The 20,837-nt window shown below is 42.4% G+C and overlaps 1 protein-coding gene across 2 annotated transcripts; it reads right to left on the bottom strand.

Moving 5' to 3' along the window:
• Nucleotides 1-643: 643 nt before the first annotated feature.
• LOC118390339 (cofilin-2-like) lies at nt 644-12,232 on the bottom strand. 2 transcript variants are annotated; one of them, XM_052457323.1, is made up of 4 exons: nt 12,068-12,232; nt 5,549-5,859; nt 5,373-5,449; nt 644-768 (listed from the first exon to the last, which is right to left on the bottom strand). In XM_052457323.1, the coding sequence occupies exons 1-4, from the start codon at nt 12,068-12,070 to the stop codon at nt 659-661; spliced, it is 501 nt and encodes a 166-aa protein (XP_052313283.1). In that variant the 5' UTR covers nt 12,071-12,232; the 3' UTR covers nt 644-658. The 2 variants fall into 2 exon arrangements, with proteins under 2 accessions (XP_052313283.1, XP_035636689.1); XM_035780796.2 differs by lacking the exon at nt 644-768 and adding an exon at nt 4,294-5,266.
• Nucleotides 12,233-20,837: the final 8,605 nt, after the last annotated feature.

The following is a 20,837-nucleotide window of genomic DNA, read 5'->3' as shown; positions in this document are numbered from 1 at the left end:
TGTCATTATTAGGTGGATAACAATTGTTTCCCCACCTCTCCCACACTAACTTGACCAAATTTTAAAAAGCAATCCTTCTTTTTCATTATTCAATATGATGGTTCACTGTTCAATGTGGTCATTTCACTTCTTAGTTTTTCCTCTTTACTAGTGAAATAGTCATTGAAATGATTGGCAACATCGAAAGATTTTGTTATAAATGACCCATCAACTTCAATGAACGATGGCGATGAATTGGGTTTTCTACCCATGATATCATTAAATGTACTCCAGTCTTTTCCCATTGTGTTTTATGTCAATTATCTTGTTTTGGTAATATAATTTTTGCTAACTTCAGTCACAACATTTCTAAATGTACAGTATGTCAACCAATCAGCTGAACAGCTTTATTTGTTTGCCACCTCTTTTGCATAATTGCTTTGAACCATACAATTGTTCAATTCATCACCAATCCAGGAGGCTCTAACAGCTCTCACAGTTAGTTCCATGCTTGCCAACGATTGGCTATTAATTTACAAATACTTCCAGTGCTGCATCTGGATTCACTTCCTCATACACATCAGACCAACATGTTTTACACCTTCAACAAAAGAGCCCTGAGTAAGCAGTTTGTATGATCTGTTATAAATTACTTTAGACCCATCCATATGGAAAATAATCAGGAACATTTAATTAGACTCTTGTATGGCAGACTCTTGTATGGCAGACTCTTGTATGGCCGATCTTTGATGTCCTCCAAACTGTTAACTTGCCATTCATGCTTGATACCTGCAACTGAGCAAAGTGGTCAAATGTGAAGAATGAAGTACCCTAGACATACCCACACAGCAGTTGGACAGAAGATAAATATCAGAAGGATCCGGTAATATTTTGTCAGTGTTGTATTTGTATATGTGTTAACTTATATGTCTTATATGACATACACCATTGAATACATGATTGTGGTGAATTTCCTACATAGATATGGTATGACATATTTGAGAAAATATTTGAATTAGGAGTCATCTATGAATATTATAAGAAAGGTGTATGTTCTACAAAATAAATGATTTCCTTATGGGTTTCACATAGTATTTTTTACAAGTCAACATGTAAAAAAACATGAGAATTACTATATAGACTACATTACCAAAAGTATGTGGACACCTGCATGTCAAACATCTCATTCCAAAATCATGGGCATTAATATGGAGTTGGTCCCCCCCTTTGCTGCTACAACAGCCTCCACTCTTCTGGGAAGGCTTTCCTCTAGATGTTGGAACATTGCTGCGGCTTCCATTCAGCCACAAGAGCATTTGTGATGTCGGGCACTGATGTTGGGCGATGAGGCCTGGCTCGCAGTCGGCATTCCAATTCATCCCAAAGGTTTTCGATGGGGTTGAGGTCAGGGCTCTGCAGGCCAGTCTATTTCTTCCACACGGATCTTGACAAATAATTTCTGTATGGACCTCACATTGTGCACAGGGCATTGTCATGCTGAAACAGGAAAGGGCCTTCCCCAAACTGTTGTCACAAAGTTGGAAACATAGAATAATTTTCAATGTCATTGTATGCTGTAGCATTTAGATTTCCTTTCTCTGGAACTAAGGGGCCTAGCCCAAACCATGAAAAAAAGCCCCAGAACATTATTCCCCCTCCAGCAATCTTTACAGTTGGCACTACACGGGTAGGTAGTGTACTCCTGGCATCCGCCAACCCAGATTTGTCCGTCGGACTGCCAGATGGTGAAGCGTGATTCATCACTCCAGAGAACAGCACTTACAGTTGATTGGAGCAACTCCAGCAGGGCAGAAATGTAACAAACTGACTTGTTGGCGGCTCCATGTTGAAAGTCACTGAGCTTAGTAAGGCCAATCTAATGCCAACGTTTGTCTATGGAGATTGCATGGCAGTGCTCTCGATTTTATACACCTGTCAGCAACAGCCAAATCCAGTAATTTCAAAAGGTGACCACATACTTTGGTATATATAGTGTACATTTACATGTATGAGTTTCATGGTTAAGCCTGGACAGCACCTCCCACTGGACATTTTATTTAACTGGAGCTATGCCTTTGGTCTCCCATCCAGGGTTGTTAACATGTCCAGCCCTGCTTAGCTTGAATGTTTTTCACTGACTGTGCTATGTTGCTAACCAGTCAACATTCAGGTCACCCAGAGAATAGACAGCACTTTTAACATCACACACATTATCAAGCATTGCACACTGAGTGTTAGCACTTGGTGGCCTAAAGCAGTGTCATTAGATGAGGCAGATGAACATGCAACCACAACACTCCCAACATTTGACAGGAGATCCTCCCTTAGCTTCACAGGAATATGGCACTGAACATATACAGCAACACCTCCCCCATTGACATTCCTGTCTTTTCTGTAGATGTTATATCCTTGTATCGCTACTGCTGTATCATCAAAGGAATTATCTAAGTGAGTTTCAGAGATGGCCAGTATATGAATGTTATCCAATGTTAGCAAGCTACTGATTTCATTTAAGGCTCCATATATTAATATGGGCTAAATCTTAGCCCTTTCCTGGATAGTTTACCGGAGATAGATGGAGAAAAACAACAAAAATAAAATAAAGACATTGTTTGGCTTGAGTCAGTGGCCATGTCCGAATACCCATACATGCATCCGAAATAAGCCGTTTGAGTATTCGAAAAAAGTTTAATCGTATGCAACACTTTGAAAAATGTATACTTTAAATGCCCAGATGTCATACCCATTTCAGCTTTGACAACAGCTGATAATTTAGATACGAGTAGGCGCTACCAAAATCAACAAATAGTGGGAAACAATACAATCACGCATGGCGCATTTTCATTATGCCAAAATGTTAAATAGTAAGTTACATTTAGAAAATTGAGTATGGTTTAAATGCCAGGATGTTATACTAATTTTGCCTCCCGTAGAATTCGATGCACACTTATCCACAATGCATTGGAAGAGGTGGGCTACTTGAAGAGAACTGGAGCCTAACAAAACTATGCTCCTTAATTGGGAAAATGTCCAAAGCTTCTGCAGAAGAGTTCAAATGTTGGCAAAGTAGTTTTTGATCTTAAAATGATAGAGGTTTGCATCGCAGGCTACATCTTTGATAACAATTATTTTTAAAGTGGATTACTGCTTTGTCACTGATAAGCGTTTGTTTTCTTAGCCTTCAGAGCTTTTAAATTACATTGTAAACCATCTTCTGATTCCTGAATGTGTCAGCTCCGGAGACTGAATGCAGCTGCGTTACTGCGGTCATGTTAATCAGGCCTTTTGAACATGTGCATTGTTTTAGGCAAGGCTACTTATTTCATTTATGGGCCAAGCCTTTGCAGTCATTCTGATCTCGTACCCAATGAGCAGTGCTTTACTTTGATGTCCAGCGGTTCTGAATTTGCGATGCAACCGCTGTCCACATGTTTCTGTACAATAACCTATAAATTTGAACATTTGGAAAGTGTGTGTACTAGTCTATTTGATTGAATTTACACGTTAAAGCACTATGGTATCACTAATGTGTCAAAATGGAACCTGTTTCGGTCTTCAGTCCTTTTTAAAATTAGAATAGATGGGCTATATGGGCCACTATGTTATAGGTTGAATGTGAAAGTTAGCCTCGTTAATGCGATGCATGTCTACTGAATTTGAGAAATCCCCCCCTGCACTCAACCCCCACCTAATCAATTTAGAGCCGCTACTGCGTTGCAGACATGGCATACTTTTTACTAAACAGTATGCGATGAGTAAATAGTATGCAGTTTATGTAGTATGCTAGTATGGGTATTCCGACATGACCAGTCAATCAGGCAATTTAGTATCAGTTGGTGTAAGTCACATTAGGCTGAAGCTACTGCCCTGGATTCAAGGGCTCGCACTTCTGCCAGGCTTTTGAGAGGTCGGGTGGACAACTGTCCCCACGCTCTGGCAGCTTTAATAGCTGGGATAAGTTCTGTCGCCTATGCCTGGAAACGGCCCTGGATGGGACTCTTACGTGAATGGAGCCGAAAACTACAGCTCTCCGAAAAGACTCAGAACATCCATCACTAATGGGGATACTACTTAGCCAAAAATTGCATGCCCTGCACTTTTCCCCCAGTGAGCTGTGTGGACTATAATTATGTGCACTGTTAAATGTAAAATTTAAAAAAAAATGCACCATGAATAGACTAATAATTTGCTAATATATTGATGCATCCAAATAGACTCAGTTCAAAAATGTAAAAAAATAAATACAATTTTAAAAAACTTACGCAGGAATGGACAGTTAACCATAGGCAAAGAAAACATGTTAGAGGCAGCAGCTAGTAAATGCATTTTCTTTATTTTAGACAAAAGGAGACAAAAACAGAACACCCACATATACATCCACACTTTACTTGCTCTCATAGGCTTCTTCCAACTTGAGCCACCCACACTATGACATACCCCTGACTCCAATTGATCCCTGTTCAAGCTGTTCTGAGATTTTATCATGAAAAAAGGAATGCATTTTTGTTTGTACACAGCGCATTTACTGTTTGCTCAAAGGTTTTGGAAATAACTTATTCTAATAAGGTCACATTTTGGAATTTAAATTTTACTGGAAGCATGCTGGAAAATAAAAATAGATTTAGCTCGACATGCTAAAGAATAACTAATTTGGCAATACAGGAATTGCCATCAGATTCATGTGAACAAAGTGCATAAATTAACCCAGTAGGTTGGTCATAGACTTGCTCATTAGTTTCTTTCATCTGCCTGATCCAGACACCCCTCCATTAAACAAGAGACATAACCAGTACTCATCTGTTTAAAAAAAAAAAAAAAAAAAAGGTCATTCTGTAAAACCCATTTTGTTCATGAGTTTGGAAATTGCAAGGCCAATCTCAGAAATGGTGACAAATCTATTTTGTCATAATCCTTCATCACAAATTGCCATTTAAGACATGTCTGTGTTCTTCATTGTGACAAGTGGAAAGAACCACAATTTTAAACCATGAAACAGCATGCTTGATTTTTCTCCACACAACAAAATACCCCATCCCAAACACCCTCAAATGTGTACTCTAAACCCCCTCACCTAATTCCTTATCATTCCGGAATGAACATCCATACCCACGGGATTTAAAATTCGTTTTTTTTCTCCTTTCCCTGTAGGCCTCAGATCATACCCGAGATGGGATTTATACAGGCCCACCTTCAAGGGTGACCACTGATGAGCCTCCAAGCTTCTCTGCTAAGGTTCGCCGATCTTTGATGTCCTCCAAACCGTTAACTTGCCATTCATGCTTGATACCTGCAATTGAGCAAAGTGGTCAAATGTGAAGAATGAAGTACCCTAGACATACCCACACAGCAGTTTAACGGTATTATGATTCTTTCAACCTAAAAACAGTGCTCACCTGTGAATTTCTTTTTAATGGCGTCCTTTGAGCTGGCGTAGATCATTTTGCTCTTCAGTGGAGCACCATCTGGGGCCCTGCGATACAGAGAACAGGAGTGATGACCACAAGGTTCTGTATTTCTAGTTGTAATCAAACTGACTTTTTAAACCCAGTGCTTAACAGTTGACACGCACCAGAAGATGAAGACCAGGTCCTCTTTCTTGGTCTCCTTGGTCTCGTATGTAGCGTCATAGAGGGCGTAGCGACAGTCATCTGCGGGCAGCATCTTGACAAAGTGCAGGTAGGGATCTGCAATGGTAGTACCCACATCGCCAGTCAGGATCTCTTTACCCGATTCAAGGACGATATGTTTCTTGTCCTCGCTCAGGCAGAACAGCACCGCCTTCTTCCGCTTCTTCTTCTCGTCCTCGTTCGCCTGGGCCTTACGCACCTTCATCTCGTTGAAGACTGTAATAACTTCATCGGTCACTGTCACCCCAGAGGCCTAAGGAGAAAAAACCTCTTTAATGCATAGTGTACCCAAGAGACCCATGCATTTCATAAATCACCATCTGCCATTGCACTGCTAATTTGAGCATCTTACACCTGCACTGTCCATATCAGTTGACTTTACAGTTCCAGAATATATTTGAGCAAATGTCATCAGGTACAGTGCCGTCAGTAAGTATTCACAGCCCTTCACTTATTCCACTTTGATGCATTACAGCCCGAATTCAAAATATGTAAATAATTTCCCCACCCATCTACACACAATACCCAATAATGGCCAAATGTAAACATTTTTGCTAATGTATTGAAAATTAAATACAGAATTCTCATTTACATAAATATTCACACCCGAGTCAACACATGCTAGAATCACCTTTGGCAGCAATTACAGCTGTGATTCTTAAGGTAAGTCTAAGAGCTTTGAACACCTAGATTGTACAATATTGCACATTCTTTTTTTCTTCAAGCTCTGTCAAGTTGGTTGATGATCAGTCTTGCCATAGATTTTCAAGCCAATTTAAGTCAAAACTAAGCCACTCAGGCACATTCAATGTCTTGGTAAGCAACTCGTGTATATTTGGCCTTGTGTTTTAAGTTCTTATCCCGCTGAAAAGTGTCTGTTGGAAAGCAGGCAACCAGGATTCATTTAGTATTTTGCCTGTGCTTAGCTCCATTTCATATCTAAGCATCCCATCTTTGTAGTGACTAGGTGTATTGATCCAACATCCAAAGTCTATTTAATAAATGCACCATGCTCAAAGGGATATTCAATGTCTGCTTGTTATTTACCAGTAGGTGGCCTTTGCAAGGCATTGGAAAACCTTATTGGTCTTGGTGGTTGAGTCAGTGTTAAAAATTCACTGGTTGACTAAAATACCTTACAGATGTAAGGTGTGGTACAGAGATGAGGTAGTCATTCAGAAATCATGTTAAACACTATTATTGCACACTATTATTGGGTCCATGCAACATAGTATTGGAGTTAACTTCTTCGGGCTAGGGGGCAGTATTCGGAAGTTTGGATGAATGAGGTGCCCAAAGTCAACTTCCTGATACTGTAAACTGCCTAGAAGCTAGGATATGCATGTATATTATTATTATTATATTATGTCAGTCTTCAAAAAGAGTTTCAGGCTTGTTTTTTGAAAAATGGGCGAGAATTTATAGTTTTAGTAAGTGGCTCCCATTTTGGCTGTAGTGTTTGTTGCGCATTCCGGTGAGGGCGCGTACTTCATTATTTATCTCCAGTAATGGTCTCTGGTATTCTCAGTCTTAAATCGTATCATTTAGTTACATATTAGGGTACTCGAGGATTGATTAGGAACGTTATTTGATATGTTTGGAAGAAGTTTAATAGTAACTTGCGGGATTCATTTGTATGCATTTTGAACGAGGGAAACCAGTGCATTACTGAGTCAAGCGCACCAATGAAAGACTTTCCTGGGATATAAAGGGCTTTATCAAACAAAAGGACCATTTGTTATGTAGCTGGGACCCTTGTGATTGCAACCAGATGAAGATCTTCAAAGGTAAGTGACTTATTTTATCGCCATTTCTGACTTTTGTGACACCTCTGCTTGGTTGGAAATGCTAGCTGCACGTCTAGCCCAATTAGGCAAAGTATTACGCCTGGACTTAGGTTTGCCATAAAAAAAAAATACTTATACTTATTTACTCAAAATCTTAGCTTTAGTTTTTAATTCAATTGTAAAAACATAATTCCAATGTTTTGACCATGAAGAAAATAAGACTATTCAAAGAACAGGATGCCCACTCTCTAACATTGTGTTTGCATGTCCTCTTTTCTCAAATAAATAGTTACAGCACATGGTCCATTCTTTCTTATGGTGGTTGTGCTGAATAAGAACTCCATACCTTTTGAGCGGAGGTAATGTTAATCCCTGTTCACATTACCCATAAGCACTCAGTTACATCTTCCTGGAGTCCTGTCCCGCTACTGAACAGACAAGTGTCGTGTTTGTAACGAAAGATGGAGGAAAGAATGTCCAGTTTTGGGAGATACCAAAATATGACCGTTCATTCAGAACAGGATAAACATACCATTTCAGGTGATAAAACATAGCTTTGTATAGTTACTTTTTCCTCAACTTGTTTTTACAAATGTATAGCAAGTCAAGCGAGTTCGCAATGCAGAGCATGTATGACATCTGTCGCAAATTAACGGTGTGCTTATGGGTAAAGCCTTGTTCACATTACCCATAAGCACTCCGTTACAGTGCGACGGATGTCATGCATTTCAATGGTGACGTCCACAGCAGAGTGGAATCGCAAAGCACCCTTATGGTTGAAGGCTCCGTTGCGAGACAGCCACCACATACTGACATTTGACAAACTTTGCGACGTCTTCAGTCCAGCCAGAGTCAGTCAAAAACCTGGAAGTTAAAAAACCACAGATGAAAATGTGGTTTTCGGTGATGGCTTTATGGAATAGCTACTAACTCGTAAACAATGACCCATTCCTATAAGTGAGTCCTATTTTAATAGTAATGTTAAATACACATTGGCTGCTAAGCAAATTCTATTAAATATGTTTGTAGTTAATTTAAAAAAAAATTATTACAGCTTGTGACTGGAACAAGCTGCAACAAACACTCAAACTGGACGGTTCTCAATCTCTTCATTCGAAGACTCAATCACGGACACTTACTGACAGTTGTGGCTGCGTCACGTGATGTATTGTTGTCTAACTTCTTTCCCTTTGTTTCATTTGACCTTTATTTAACTAGGCAAGTCATTTAAGAACAAATTCTAATTTTCAATGACGGCCTAGGAACAGTGGGTTAACTGCCTGTTCAGGGGCAGAACAACAGATTGTACCATGTCAGCTCTGGGATTTGAACTTGCAACCTTTCAGTTACTAATCCAACGCTCTAACCACTAGGCTACACTGTGCTGTTGTCTGTGTCCAATATTGTTTGTACCCTGTGTTGCTGCCATGCTGTGTTGCTGCCATGCTGCCATGCTGCCTTGCTGCCATGCTGCCTTGCTGCCATGCTGCCTTGCTGCCATGCTGCCTTGCTGCCATGCTGCCTTGCTGCCATGCTGCCTTGCTGCCATGCTGCCTTGCTGCCTTGCTGCCTTGCTGCCTTGCTGTGTCATTGTCTTAGATCTATGTAGGGTTGTGTGAATGTGATTTTTGTCCGATATTTTAATTTAATGAATGTTATATGTTTAATCCCAGCCCCCATCCCCACAGGAGGCATTTTGGTAGGGCGTCAGTTCTAAATAAGAATTCATTCTTAATTGACTTGCCTGGTTAAAAGGTTTTAAAAATGCTTCACAAAAAAATGGGTTGCCCACTAGTGGTGTCTACAATCTACCCAGCTATAAAGTTACATAACGTAATTAAACAAAAGGTTTTATCATCACCTGAAACTATTTATTCTGGCCATACTTTGCGTTTATTTTGGAAGATTGCGATGCCAAACGAAAGGCACTGGGGAGTCGACTAGAAAATAAGATTCCTCGACCGTCAACTGCCATGTCTGGGTGTCAAGCTTAGGAGTCAATTGCTAGCGGAATCTAAGATTCAATATTTCCGCAATGGTGGCAACTATTTTGCGTAGTTTACTTCGAGAACAAACTCTTGTATCTTCTACAGCAAAGAAAGAGCAAGCTAGCGAGTTTGAGGGAGATGGGAGGGGCAGACTGTGCATTGGTAATCAAATGAAGTAGCTATAGAAATGCTATATTTCGCAATTTCTTGGCTTGCAATGTCTTGCGCAAGTTCACTAAAGTAGGGACTATCAATGAGTAGGCTGAGCTATTCTACACGCAACAGCTCGACGACCAACCACACCAGCATTTTCATTGCTAAGATAAAGAGGAGAAGGCTAGACAGAGAGTCAGAACCGTGCGCATAGGCTATAGCTCCGTCATCTGTATCTATCAATGAAAATGCCTAAGCTAAACGTCCTAGTGCCAGTGAATTGAAGTTGAAAATCGCCAAATGTGTCAGTTTAGACATAATGTGCAATAAAAAGTATATCCTATAGCTTTTAATGAAACCCTTGCTGGCTGTTTAAGTTTTAGGTCAGGGCTCTCCAACCCTGTTCCTAGAGAGCTACCTCCCTGTACGTTTTTGCTTTAACCCCAGCTGTAACTAACCTGATTTAACTCAACCACCTAATTTATTAAAGCAGGTGTGCTAGGTTGGAGGAAAAACCTACAGGATGGTAGCTCTCCACAAACAGTTATGAGAGCCCTGTCCCAGTATATAGAGCCCAGTATAGACTACGTCCGTCCCTCCGCCCCGACCTGGGCGCGAACCAGGGACGCTCTGCACACGTTAGTCACCCTCGAAGCATCGATACCCATCGCTCCACAAAGCAAGGGGAACCACTACTTCAAGGTCTCAGAGCAAGTGACGTCCCCGATTGAAACGCCACTAGCGCTAGCCATTTCACATCGGTTACATAGGCAATTGATCGCAAAGCAGCATCCTTGCTAACCTTTTTGGAAATGGCAAGTGCAAATACGGTTAAATAGCTCAAATGAGCAGGATGTGGGGCATTGTTATTAGGCAGGACGTCTACCATAGATGGACCGCTACAATAATGATTATGATCACACTTCAATGTAAATATTAAGGGGAGACCTATACATTTGGCAGCCAATCACGAGTTACCAGTGAAGCCTATTGTCGTCTAGACATGACGATGAAATATCTCCACGTCTACAATAAATCTACAGGCTTCCGTCATAAGTCAATTCAATTTGAAAAAATAATTAATGGGAGCAGTTTGGAAAAACAAATTATGTGAGTCGTCCTCTGGAATAACGCACAAGCTTTGATAATCATTACAAAACCAAAGTGTAGTAATACCAGTCTGAATATGGCAGAGAAAAGGCTTATCAGCGTAGAGTGCGCAGCATCATCCTTTGGGATCCGTCAAGGCCGCACACAAACGTCACTGAAATATTGCAGTTTCTACACATGACCTTCAAGATTCAAACCAAAGATGAATTTTATAGGCAAAATGGCTGCATCATGTTCATGTCAGTCCTCTAGGAAGACGAGATTTGTGTTCTAGGATTGTGCAATAATGAGGTGTGTGTGAGCACATCCGTTTCAGTGTGTTTTGGGAGTAGAGCTAGTAGAGTGGTTGGAGTCAACTCAAATCCTGGAGTCGTGCACAACTACCTCGAATCGGAGCGGGTCGAGAGTTTCAATTTCATTGGTGTCCTCAAACTATCATAGTCCAAACACACCAAGAGAGACGTGAAGGCCAGGTGCACAAGGCTCCCTAACAGCTTCTACCACCAAGCCACAAAACTGCTTAACAATTCATCAAACAGCCACCCGGACTATTTTCATTGAGACACCCCCCCCGCCCCCAAAAGATGTACGACGTAATGAAATAAGTCACGATGTATACGAGGCACAATGTGAACGAGGCTTTAAAAACACTGGCGCGCAAGTCAAGTAAGAGGGAAATTGTGGCTGTGTTCCATGGCTTCCTAGCTTGTGCGCCTAACCAACCCTCAATGATCACGTCTTTAAAAAAATTCAGTGAACACACGCAGTGAGTAATATAAGCCACCGAACAAAGTCCATGGACGTATTTCATCATCTCCTAAGAAAATTGTCAGGTTGTTAGCTAGTTATGTTACACTTCCTTGTACTTGCAGTAAGGGTGGGGTCAGCTGGAACAGGCGGTAGTCACCGGTACTTGTAAGACTAACGCTTCAACAGATATCTGGCACAGCGTAGCTCTAACATGGCAGTTAAATTCAAAGGCAATACAGTAACGTTGTTTACCTTATCAATGCCAATGGTGGATAGCGTAACGTTAATCTGCTAACATTTTTTTGACGTCTGTTTAACAAGAGGCCTAACAGTTACCAAGGTAGCGACGCGTTAGCTACTACCAAGGACGCCAACATGCACTAGTTCATGCCAGCGTTAGTCATGGATAAGATGATATGCCGAGGGGCTAGGTTAACTAGTTAACTCTAACAACGAATGACAATGTAATTGAAGTGAACGTTACAAGCCAGTTCTTAAATGTGTGCTACTAGTTTGCTATCCAGCCAATAGTCATCGATTGTGAAACTATGGTGCGAAATAAAAATCACAATTTCAATGTTCAACGGGCCAAGTAAGTACCCGTCCCCAACACAGCTACTGTGTATATTTAGGATAACTAAATTACAGCCATTTGAAACAAACGTAACGTTACCATGGTTGGGTCTTTTGTCTATCCGCGTCTGAAAAGTCGTTCCTCTTGAGCTCGCAGCCTCGCACACCACCAGAGAAGCAGACCGTGACTGACAGGGGCATAGTTTTCACGGAATTACGTTTATACCGTGGCCACGCCCCCACTACGGTGGTACGGATGTGAAAACAAATCCTCAGAATCTGCTATTGGCGCGGGAGAGGGAATATTACTTTAGTGGTGATGAGAGGGAATATTGCTTTAGTGGTGATGAGAGGGAATATTACTTTAGTGGTGATGGGGAAACTCAATTGAAATCATTTTATAGCTGCGGTGTATACCTTTTTGGGCGACCCGACCAAATGTACATAGAGTTGTGAGTTATAGATCTGTCATTCTCACTGAACGCAAGTCTAAGATCGGTAGATAGGTTTTTGGACACTATTTCTATGCTTCCCTTTCTTAAGGTGCATTTTTGCATCTTTTATTTTCAGTTTTGTACACCAGCTTCAAACAGCTGAAATATTTGTGGTTTGGATTGATTCTCTGGACTTTACGTGCTTGTTTTGTCACATCAGCTGAAATTAGGCAAACTAGCAACCAGGAACTGGCGGAACGATTTCACCTGTATATATATATATATATATATATATATATATATATATACACACACACACACACACACACACAGTGAGGCTTAGCAGAGAAATAAGAAGAAACCCCCACACTGCTCATGATAGTATCACTGCACTTTTAATACACTTTACGTATCGGCCTCAATGCCTTCGTCAGAGCTTTCACAAAATACAATTGAATCATTTTTAGAATGTGGCTGTAATGTAAGAAATGTGGAAAAAGTCAAGGGGTCTGAATACTTTCTGGAGGCACTGTATAATCAAGTGGGATGAAACAAATTGGCCACGTATCTACCGCTAGCGACATGTGATACAGCTGCCCGGTGAAGCGTATACTGCCCAGTGGGAATTACAACACCGTTGCACCTGTCATCCACACCGGCTTGATATTACATTAGCTAATTGGCATGTAACGGCGACACCCAGATGGTGAACAATACTACAAGTTATTTCTCCCTTTCCCATCGAAATAAACATCACTTTCTTTTACAAGTTTTAATTGGCGCCATGCTGTTGTTGTTGCCAGCATAAACGAGGATCACCAGGACGACTGACTGACCTAACTCCATTCGTCTCCACTCGACTCTCAACTGTGCGACATACGTCATCAATTTGGGCACCAGGCGTGTCCGTATAGCCTATCTCCATTGGCACCCATTCAAATTAGCCCCAAGCTGGCGTTGTTAAATCAAATCAAATGAAACTTTATTTGCTTCATGCGCCGAATACAACAAGTGTTGGCTTTACCGTGAAATGCTTACTCACAAGCCCTTAACCAACAGTGCAATTCAAGAAGAAAATATTTACCAAGTAGGCTAAAATAAAAAGTAATAATAAAAAGTAACACAATAAGAATAAGGAGGCTATATACAGGGGGCATCGGTACTGAGTCAGTGGGGGGCTGAGTGACTATGCATGGGTAACAAACAAACAGCAAGTAGCAGCAGTGTACAAGAGTGGGGGGGTTATCAATGTAAATTGTCCAGTGGTGATTTTTATTAATTGTCCAGCAGTCTAATGGCTTGGGAGTAGAAGCTGTTGAGGAGCCTTTTGGTCCTAAACTTGACGCTCCGGTACCGCTTGCCATGCCGTAGCAGAGAAAACAGTCTATAACTTGGGTGACTGGAGTCTCTGACAATTTTATGGGCTTTCCTCTGACACCGCCTATTATATAGGTCCTAGATGGCAGGAAGCTTGGCTCCAGAGATGTACTGGGCCGTTCGCACTACCCTCTGTAGCACCTTACGGTTAGATGCCGAGCAGTTTCCATACCAGGCGGTGATGCACCCGGTCAGGATGCTCTCGATGGTGCAGCTTTAGAATCGTTTGAGGATCTGGGGACCCATGCCAAATATTTTCAGTCTCCTGAGGGGGAAAAGGTTTTGTCATGCACTCTTCATGACTGTCTTGGTATGTTTGGACCATGATAGTTTGTTGGTGATGTGGACACCAAGGAACTTGAAACTCTCGACCCACTCCACTACAGCCCCGTTGATGTTAATGGGGGCCCGTTCGGCCCACCTTTTCCTGTAGTCCACGATCAGCTCCTTTGTCTTGCTCATATTGAGGGAGAGGTTGTTGTCCTGGCACCACACTGCCAGTTCTCTGACCTCCTCCCTATAGGCCATCTCATCGCTGTTGGTGATCAGGCCTACCGCTGTTGTTTTGTCAGCAAACTTAATGATGGTGTTGGAGTCGTGTTTGGCCACGCAGTCGTGGGTGAACAGGTAATACAGGAGGGGACTAAGTACACACCCCGGTGAGGCCCCAGTGTTAAGGATCAGTGTGGCAGACGTGTTGTTGCCTACTCTTACCACCTGGGGGCGGCCCATCAGGAAGTCCAGGATCCATTTGCAGAGGGAGGTGTTTAGTCCCAGAGTCCTTAGCTTAGTGATGAGCTTCATGGGCACTATGGTGTTGAACGCTGAGCTGTAGTCAATGAACATCATTCTCACATAGGTGTTCCTTTTGTCCAGGTGAGAAAGGGCAGTGTGGAGTGAGGTTGAGATTGCGTCATCTGTGGATCTGTTGGGGCGGTATGCGAATCGGAGTGGGTCTAGGGTGTCCAGGAGAATGCTGTTGATGTGTGACATGACCAGCCTTTCAAAGCACTTCATGGCTACTGACGTGTCACGGAGCGGTAATCATTTAGGCAGGTTACCTTCACTTCCTTGGGCACAGGGACTATGGTGGTGTGCTTGAAGCATGTAGGTATTACAGACTCGGTCAGGGGGAGGTTGAAAATGTTAGTGAAGACACAGGCTGGTAAGTCTTGTTAATTTTATTAAATTAAAACACCAAGACTGTTTTCTCATTAGTTGGGAATGTTGTTTGAAATATCAGATACAGCATACTTATATGCTATATCGTTGATATCGTTATCAACCTACTGCATACCCCTTTTGAAATATACATGTTTGTGTACAGGGTATGCTATTAGCATGTTAATTAATTGTTGATTTACTAGTGGCACACATGTCACAAAATGTTTCCCATCCATTCTCATTGTGTTAAAAAATAATTAGGTTCCCTAAAAGTTCACTTGTATACACTAAACAAGTATCTGTCCAATCTAGTAGCTGGCGTACTATGGGCATGTTATGCTTTGCAATGTTGATGACAATGAATTATTGATCTACTAGTGCCACATGTCACAACACATCATTAAACTGGCGTAATCTGGGCATTTTATGGTATGCAATAGTCATCACACTGGATTAATTATCTACTAGTTGCACACATCTCAAAAAAAGCCCACCAGACATTTTTACTGGGATTTCTTTTGACTTGAGGTCATCAAAGTTCACTGTAATATAACTACTTTAAACATGAGAAAGGTAAAGAATGTGTTGATAGACAAAGAAAATGTTTAACACTTTTTGAAATGATTTATCTCTCATTAATGAAATACAAAGAAAAACCTATCAAGGTCACTTAGATCTTGCTGTGAAGCTGTGTGTGTGTGTGTCTGTGTTTGTATGTCACGAATGTGAACACATCTTGCTTTCACAATTTTACATTTGCTAAATGGCACCGCTGGTAGGTTACTGCAGCCTCACTTTACCCGTGTTACCCAAGTCATTTTTGCAACTTTTTTTGCAGCTGGATCCTGGGCTTCCTGACAAGCAGACCACAGGCTGGTAGGATTGGCAACAACACCTCCTCCACGCTGACTCTTAACACAGGAGCATGTCCACAGTCCTCTACTCCCTGTTCACCCACGACTGTGTGGCTTTGCATGACACCAACTCCCCATCATCAAGTTCGCTTACGACACCACGGTTGTAGGCCTGATAACCAACAATGATGCGACAGCCTATAGGTAGGAAGTAAGTGAAGTGGCATTATGGTGTCATGACAACAACCTCTTCTTCAACGTCAGCAAAACAAAGGAGTTGATTGTTGACTTCAGGAAGCAGAGGAGGGAACAGGCCCTGATCCACATCAACAGGACTGCAGTAGAGAGAGTCACGAGTTTGATGTTCCTCTGCGTCCACATCACCGAGGACTTGTCATGGACAAACAACGCCATCTCTCTTGTCAAGAGGGCGCAACGGTGTCTTTACTTCCTAAGGCGGCTGAAGAAATTCGGTATGTAGCCCGTGGGAACTCTCTAGTATAATACCGCTGCACCATCGAGAGCGTCCTGACCGGTTGTGTCACAGCCTGGTACGGGAATTGGTCTATCCACGACCGCAAGGCCCTCCAGCGGGTGGTGAACATGGCCCGGTACATCACTGGGACCGTGCTCCCACCCATCCTGGACATCTACTCAAAATGGTGCCTAACGAAGGCACGGGGGAATCATCAAGGACCCCACACACCCCAGCCACAAGCTGTTCTCTCCCTTATCGTCGGGCAGATGGCATGAGGTCTGCTACCAACAGGCACAGAGACAGTCTCTATCTACAAGCCATCAGACTGTTTAACGCTTGAACTGGACGATCCACCTGCTCTGATTTTCCGCACCTCAGCACACGTGCACTCACTCACACACAGACACAAACACACACGCACATATACACTGAACAAAATTGTAAATGCAACATGTAAAGTGTTGGTCCCATGTTTCATGAGCTGAAATTAATGATCCCCAACATGTTCCATACTCACAAAAGCTTATTTCTCTCAAATATTGTGCACAAATTTGTTTTCATCCCTGTTAGAGAGAATTTCTCATACGCTAAGATAATCCATCCACCTGACAGGAGTGAATATCAAGAAGCTGATTAAACAGCATGATCATTACACAGCTGCACCTTGTACTGGGGACAATAAAAGGCCACTCTAAAATGTGCAGTTTTGTCACACAATACAATGCCACAGATGTCTCAAGTTTGAGGGAGTGTGCAGTTGCCATGCTGACTGCAGGAATGACCACCAGAGCTGTTGCCAGATATTTTAATGTTAATGTCTCTACCATAAGCCGCCTCCAACGACATTTTAGAGAATGTCCAACCGGTCTCACAACAGCAGACCACGTGTAATGACGCCAACTCAGGACCTCCACATCCGGTTTCTTCACCTGTGGAACCGTCTGAGACCTGCCATCCGGACAGCTGATGAAACTGTGGGTTTGCACAATGGAAGAATTTCTGCACAAACTGTCAGAAACCATCTCAGGGAAGCTCATCTGTGTGCTCATTGTCTTCACCAGGGTCTTGACCTGACTGCAATGTGCCCGGGTACAATTGAAACCGGGATTCATCCATGAAGAGCGCTCTTCATCTAAGGTGAGCATTTGCCCACTGAAGTCGGTTCCGACGCTGAACGATAGTCAGATCGAGAGTCTGGCGAGGACGACGAGCATGCAGATGAGCTTTGGGATAAAATACAAAAACACTGTGCAAACGCTATCAAAAAAGCAAAGACAAACTACTACAAAACTGAAATCCAGGACCTAAAGAAGAAAAATGCTATGGAATGATGGGACTTCATTAACAAAGGACTGGAGACAAAAGAAAACATCAGGAGGGAGAATACGGGTGGAGGGAATTGAAGACAACGATGCGGCTGATGTTTTTAATGTATTTTTTGCTGAAGCATGGAGAAGCACCACACCTCTTGCCATCTTCCCCCTGCTCATGCCTACTACTAAAAGAGCAGAAGATCTAGCCCCTGTCATCACACACATAGTCAATACCTACTGGCAGGGGACCGTTCCAGCTGCCTGGAAGATTGCCAATGTGTGTCCCATACCTGAAGTGTCAAACCCACGTACAACGAGTGACTGGAGGACCATCTCTCTAACGTCATGCCTTGGAAAAATCCTGTAGAAATTCATCAACAAAAATCTCATGCCAACAGTTTTATCTGAGTGCACAAATCAGCATGCCTACCTCCCAAAGTCCAGCACTACTACCGCCCTTGTGAAAGCCACACACTCCTGGCTGACAGCCACAGACTCCAAAAAAACAACAATGGTGAGGGTGTTACTTGCTGGTATGTCCAAAGCCTTTGATCGAGTAGATCACACAAAGTTCCCGCAACATCTGTCTGACAATGAACTGTGTCCAAGGTTACTGGCTCCACAACTACACCACAGGAAGAAGGCAGAGGGTGATGACAAATGGTAGCCCTTGGTCAGAGGTCACCTCTGGTGTGCTATACAAGGGGGCGTGGTCTCACCATATATGTTTCTCCTTCACATGTCCACCCAAAAAGTTGTCTTCAGTGACGCTCCGGACACTGGGTATGCAGATGATGTTGGGCTGTCCTGAACCATACCATTAACCATCATCAAAGAGGACATGTATATGGGCTTGGAGGCAGAGCAGCTGGAAGAGTGGGCCACATCCAACAACATGCTCCTTAATGGGAAAAAGTATGTGGAAATTCTGATATGTTTTCCTAGAGCCCATCCACAACCTGCACCACTAATCCTAGGAGGACAGGAAGTACCAGTGGTAACAACAACTAAGTATCTTGGTTTTCATCTTGAATATAACCTCAGTGGTGTAAAACATGTGGGGCAGTCAGTGAGGAAGGCCTCAAAAGACCTGCACTTGTTGACTGTTCTTGACAGAAATCGCCCACCCACTGAAGATCTGGTTACAGTCTACACTACACTGGTTAGGCCTTGTCTGGAATACAGTGGAGTGCTGTTAGTCGGATGCAGTAAAAAGCAGCAGGCCCAACTAGACAGGGTGCAGAGGAGGGCCTAGAGGATCATCTCCAGAGGTGGATCAGTCCAACCACAGCTCCCCTCACTGCAGAAGGACATGCACACTCTTGACCATCCACTGAATGACCACCAGGCTCCTGAGAAATAGCTACGAACTGTCCTGTATAACGCCCGTACTAACCGCCTGCGAAACGCCACTCTACCCACTGCTCTCAGACTGTATAATAACTCTAGCTCTTCAATGGTTCTCCCAAAAATTAAATATTTTTAAATCACATTTGAATATTTATATTTCTTTCCATCATGAAAAATGTCCTGTAATGTTTACAATAATTCAATATTCTATTTATGTCACATATTATGTGTTATGTATTTTAAATGAGGGTTTTGCAACTATTAGTAATTACAGTCAATTCTGCATTTCTTTAGTTTCATCTATGAGCAAGAATAATTAAACTCATACTCATATAGGAGAAGGGTTAAATGTTGGACTTTTGTTGCATTTAGGGGAGCTAACATCTCATTCAGGTGAGCTGAGCCACCCCTGGCTCCCCCGTAATTCGTATCTTGGGTAGCTCAAGCCTTTAGCCCAGCGCAGATATTGCCTGTAATCCATGGTTTTTAGTTTAGATACGTTCTTATAGTCACTGTGGGGATGACATCTTCTATTCACTTATTGATGAAGGTCGTGACTATTGTGGTAAACTCCTCAATTCTAATTGGATGAATCCCGGAACATATCTCAGTCTGAACTAGCAAAACAGTCTTGTTGTGTTTGCTTCATCCGACCACTTCTGTATTGATCGCATCACTGGTACTTCCTGTTTGTAAATAGAAAGCAGGAGAATGGTCATAGTCAGATTTGCCAAAGGGAAGACGAGGGAGGGCCTTGTATGCATTTCTGTGGGATGAATAAAAGTGTTCCGGAGTTTTAATGCCCCTATTGGCGCAGGAGACGTGTTGGTAGAAGTGAGGTAGGGTGGTTTTAAGTCTCCCCGCGTTAAAGCCTCCTCCCACCAGAAGCGCTGCCTCTAGGTGAGTGGATTCTTGTCTGTCTATGGCCACACACAGTTCGTTGAATGCAAGAGTGGTGTTGGCATGGAGTGGGATATAGACAGCTGTGATAATTACGGATGAGAACTCTCTTGGTAGATAAAAGGGTCTGCAGCTTGTCATGAGGTATTCTATATCAGGTGAACAAAAGCTTGACATTTCCTTCATACTTAAAGTAGCACACCAGTTGTTATTTATGGAAAAGCATACTCCAACTCCTTTTGACTTCTCCAAAGCCACTGTACAATCCTGCTGCTGCATGTAGAATCCACTGAGTTCTACGTGTGTAGCGTCATCATCCAGCCATGTTTCAGTAAGACATATAATATTCCAGCTTTTCAAGTCTCTCTGACAGGAGATTCTCAATCAAACCTCATCCATCTTCTTGACTGGACTGGACATTGACTGACTGGACATTTGCCAATAGAACGGAGGGGAGCACCATTGGATTTTCTCTTCGCCCTCAATTTCACCAGGACTCCACCTCGTCTCCCTCGTCTATGCCTGCGGCATTTTGGTCGCTGTGTGGACACAATCACCCCTGGGACCTAACAGTGGACGGAGAGTCACTTTCACAAGTGGCCTGTTATGCTCACAGACAGGAGTTTCCCACTTTCATTCCCCTCAGGGTGAAAGGTCAAAAGTTATATATATATTTTTATTTTGGACAGAGAAGGCACACTGAATAATCCCAAACGGTTTGATGTTACAGTTGGGGCATACCGATCCTTCTAGGTGTGTCAGGAAACATTGACATTGTCACTGCAAAGGGGTTGATCGGAGTAAATTCAACAATCTGTTGGCCAAAGATCTTAAACCATTGACTAAGTTGGTAAATTCATTGTTGCCTATTTGTTTGACAACAAATAAAATATTTATTTAAAAACGGTGTGGATGGTCAAAAACAACATGTTTCCGGTGTATTATATTGTTCCCAAGAAAGCTAAGGTAACTGAGCTAAACTTCTACCTTCCCGTAGCAC

Source organism: Oncorhynchus keta, chromosome 11, assembly GCF_023373465.1.
Source record: "Oncorhynchus keta strain PuntledgeMale-10-30-2019 chromosome 11, Oket_V2, whole genome shotgun sequence".
NCBI classification, from domain to species: domain Eukaryota; kingdom Metazoa; phylum Chordata; class Actinopteri; order Salmoniformes; family Salmonidae; genus Oncorhynchus; species Oncorhynchus keta.
Note: the sequence above shows the minus strand (reverse complement) of the source record. Positions and strands in the feature narration are given on the sequence as shown.

Coding starts and splice junctions, on each gene's coding strand:
- LOC118390339 (XM_035780796.2), bottom strand. Junction 5,450..5,548: donor GACCTGGTCTTCATCTTCTG/GTGCGTGTCAAC, acceptor TCTGTATCGCAG/GGCCCCAGATGGTGCTCCAC. Junction 5,267..5,372: donor CATTAAAAAGAAATTCACAG/GTGAGCACTGTT, acceptor GCTCAATTGCAG/GTATCAAGCATGAATGGCAA.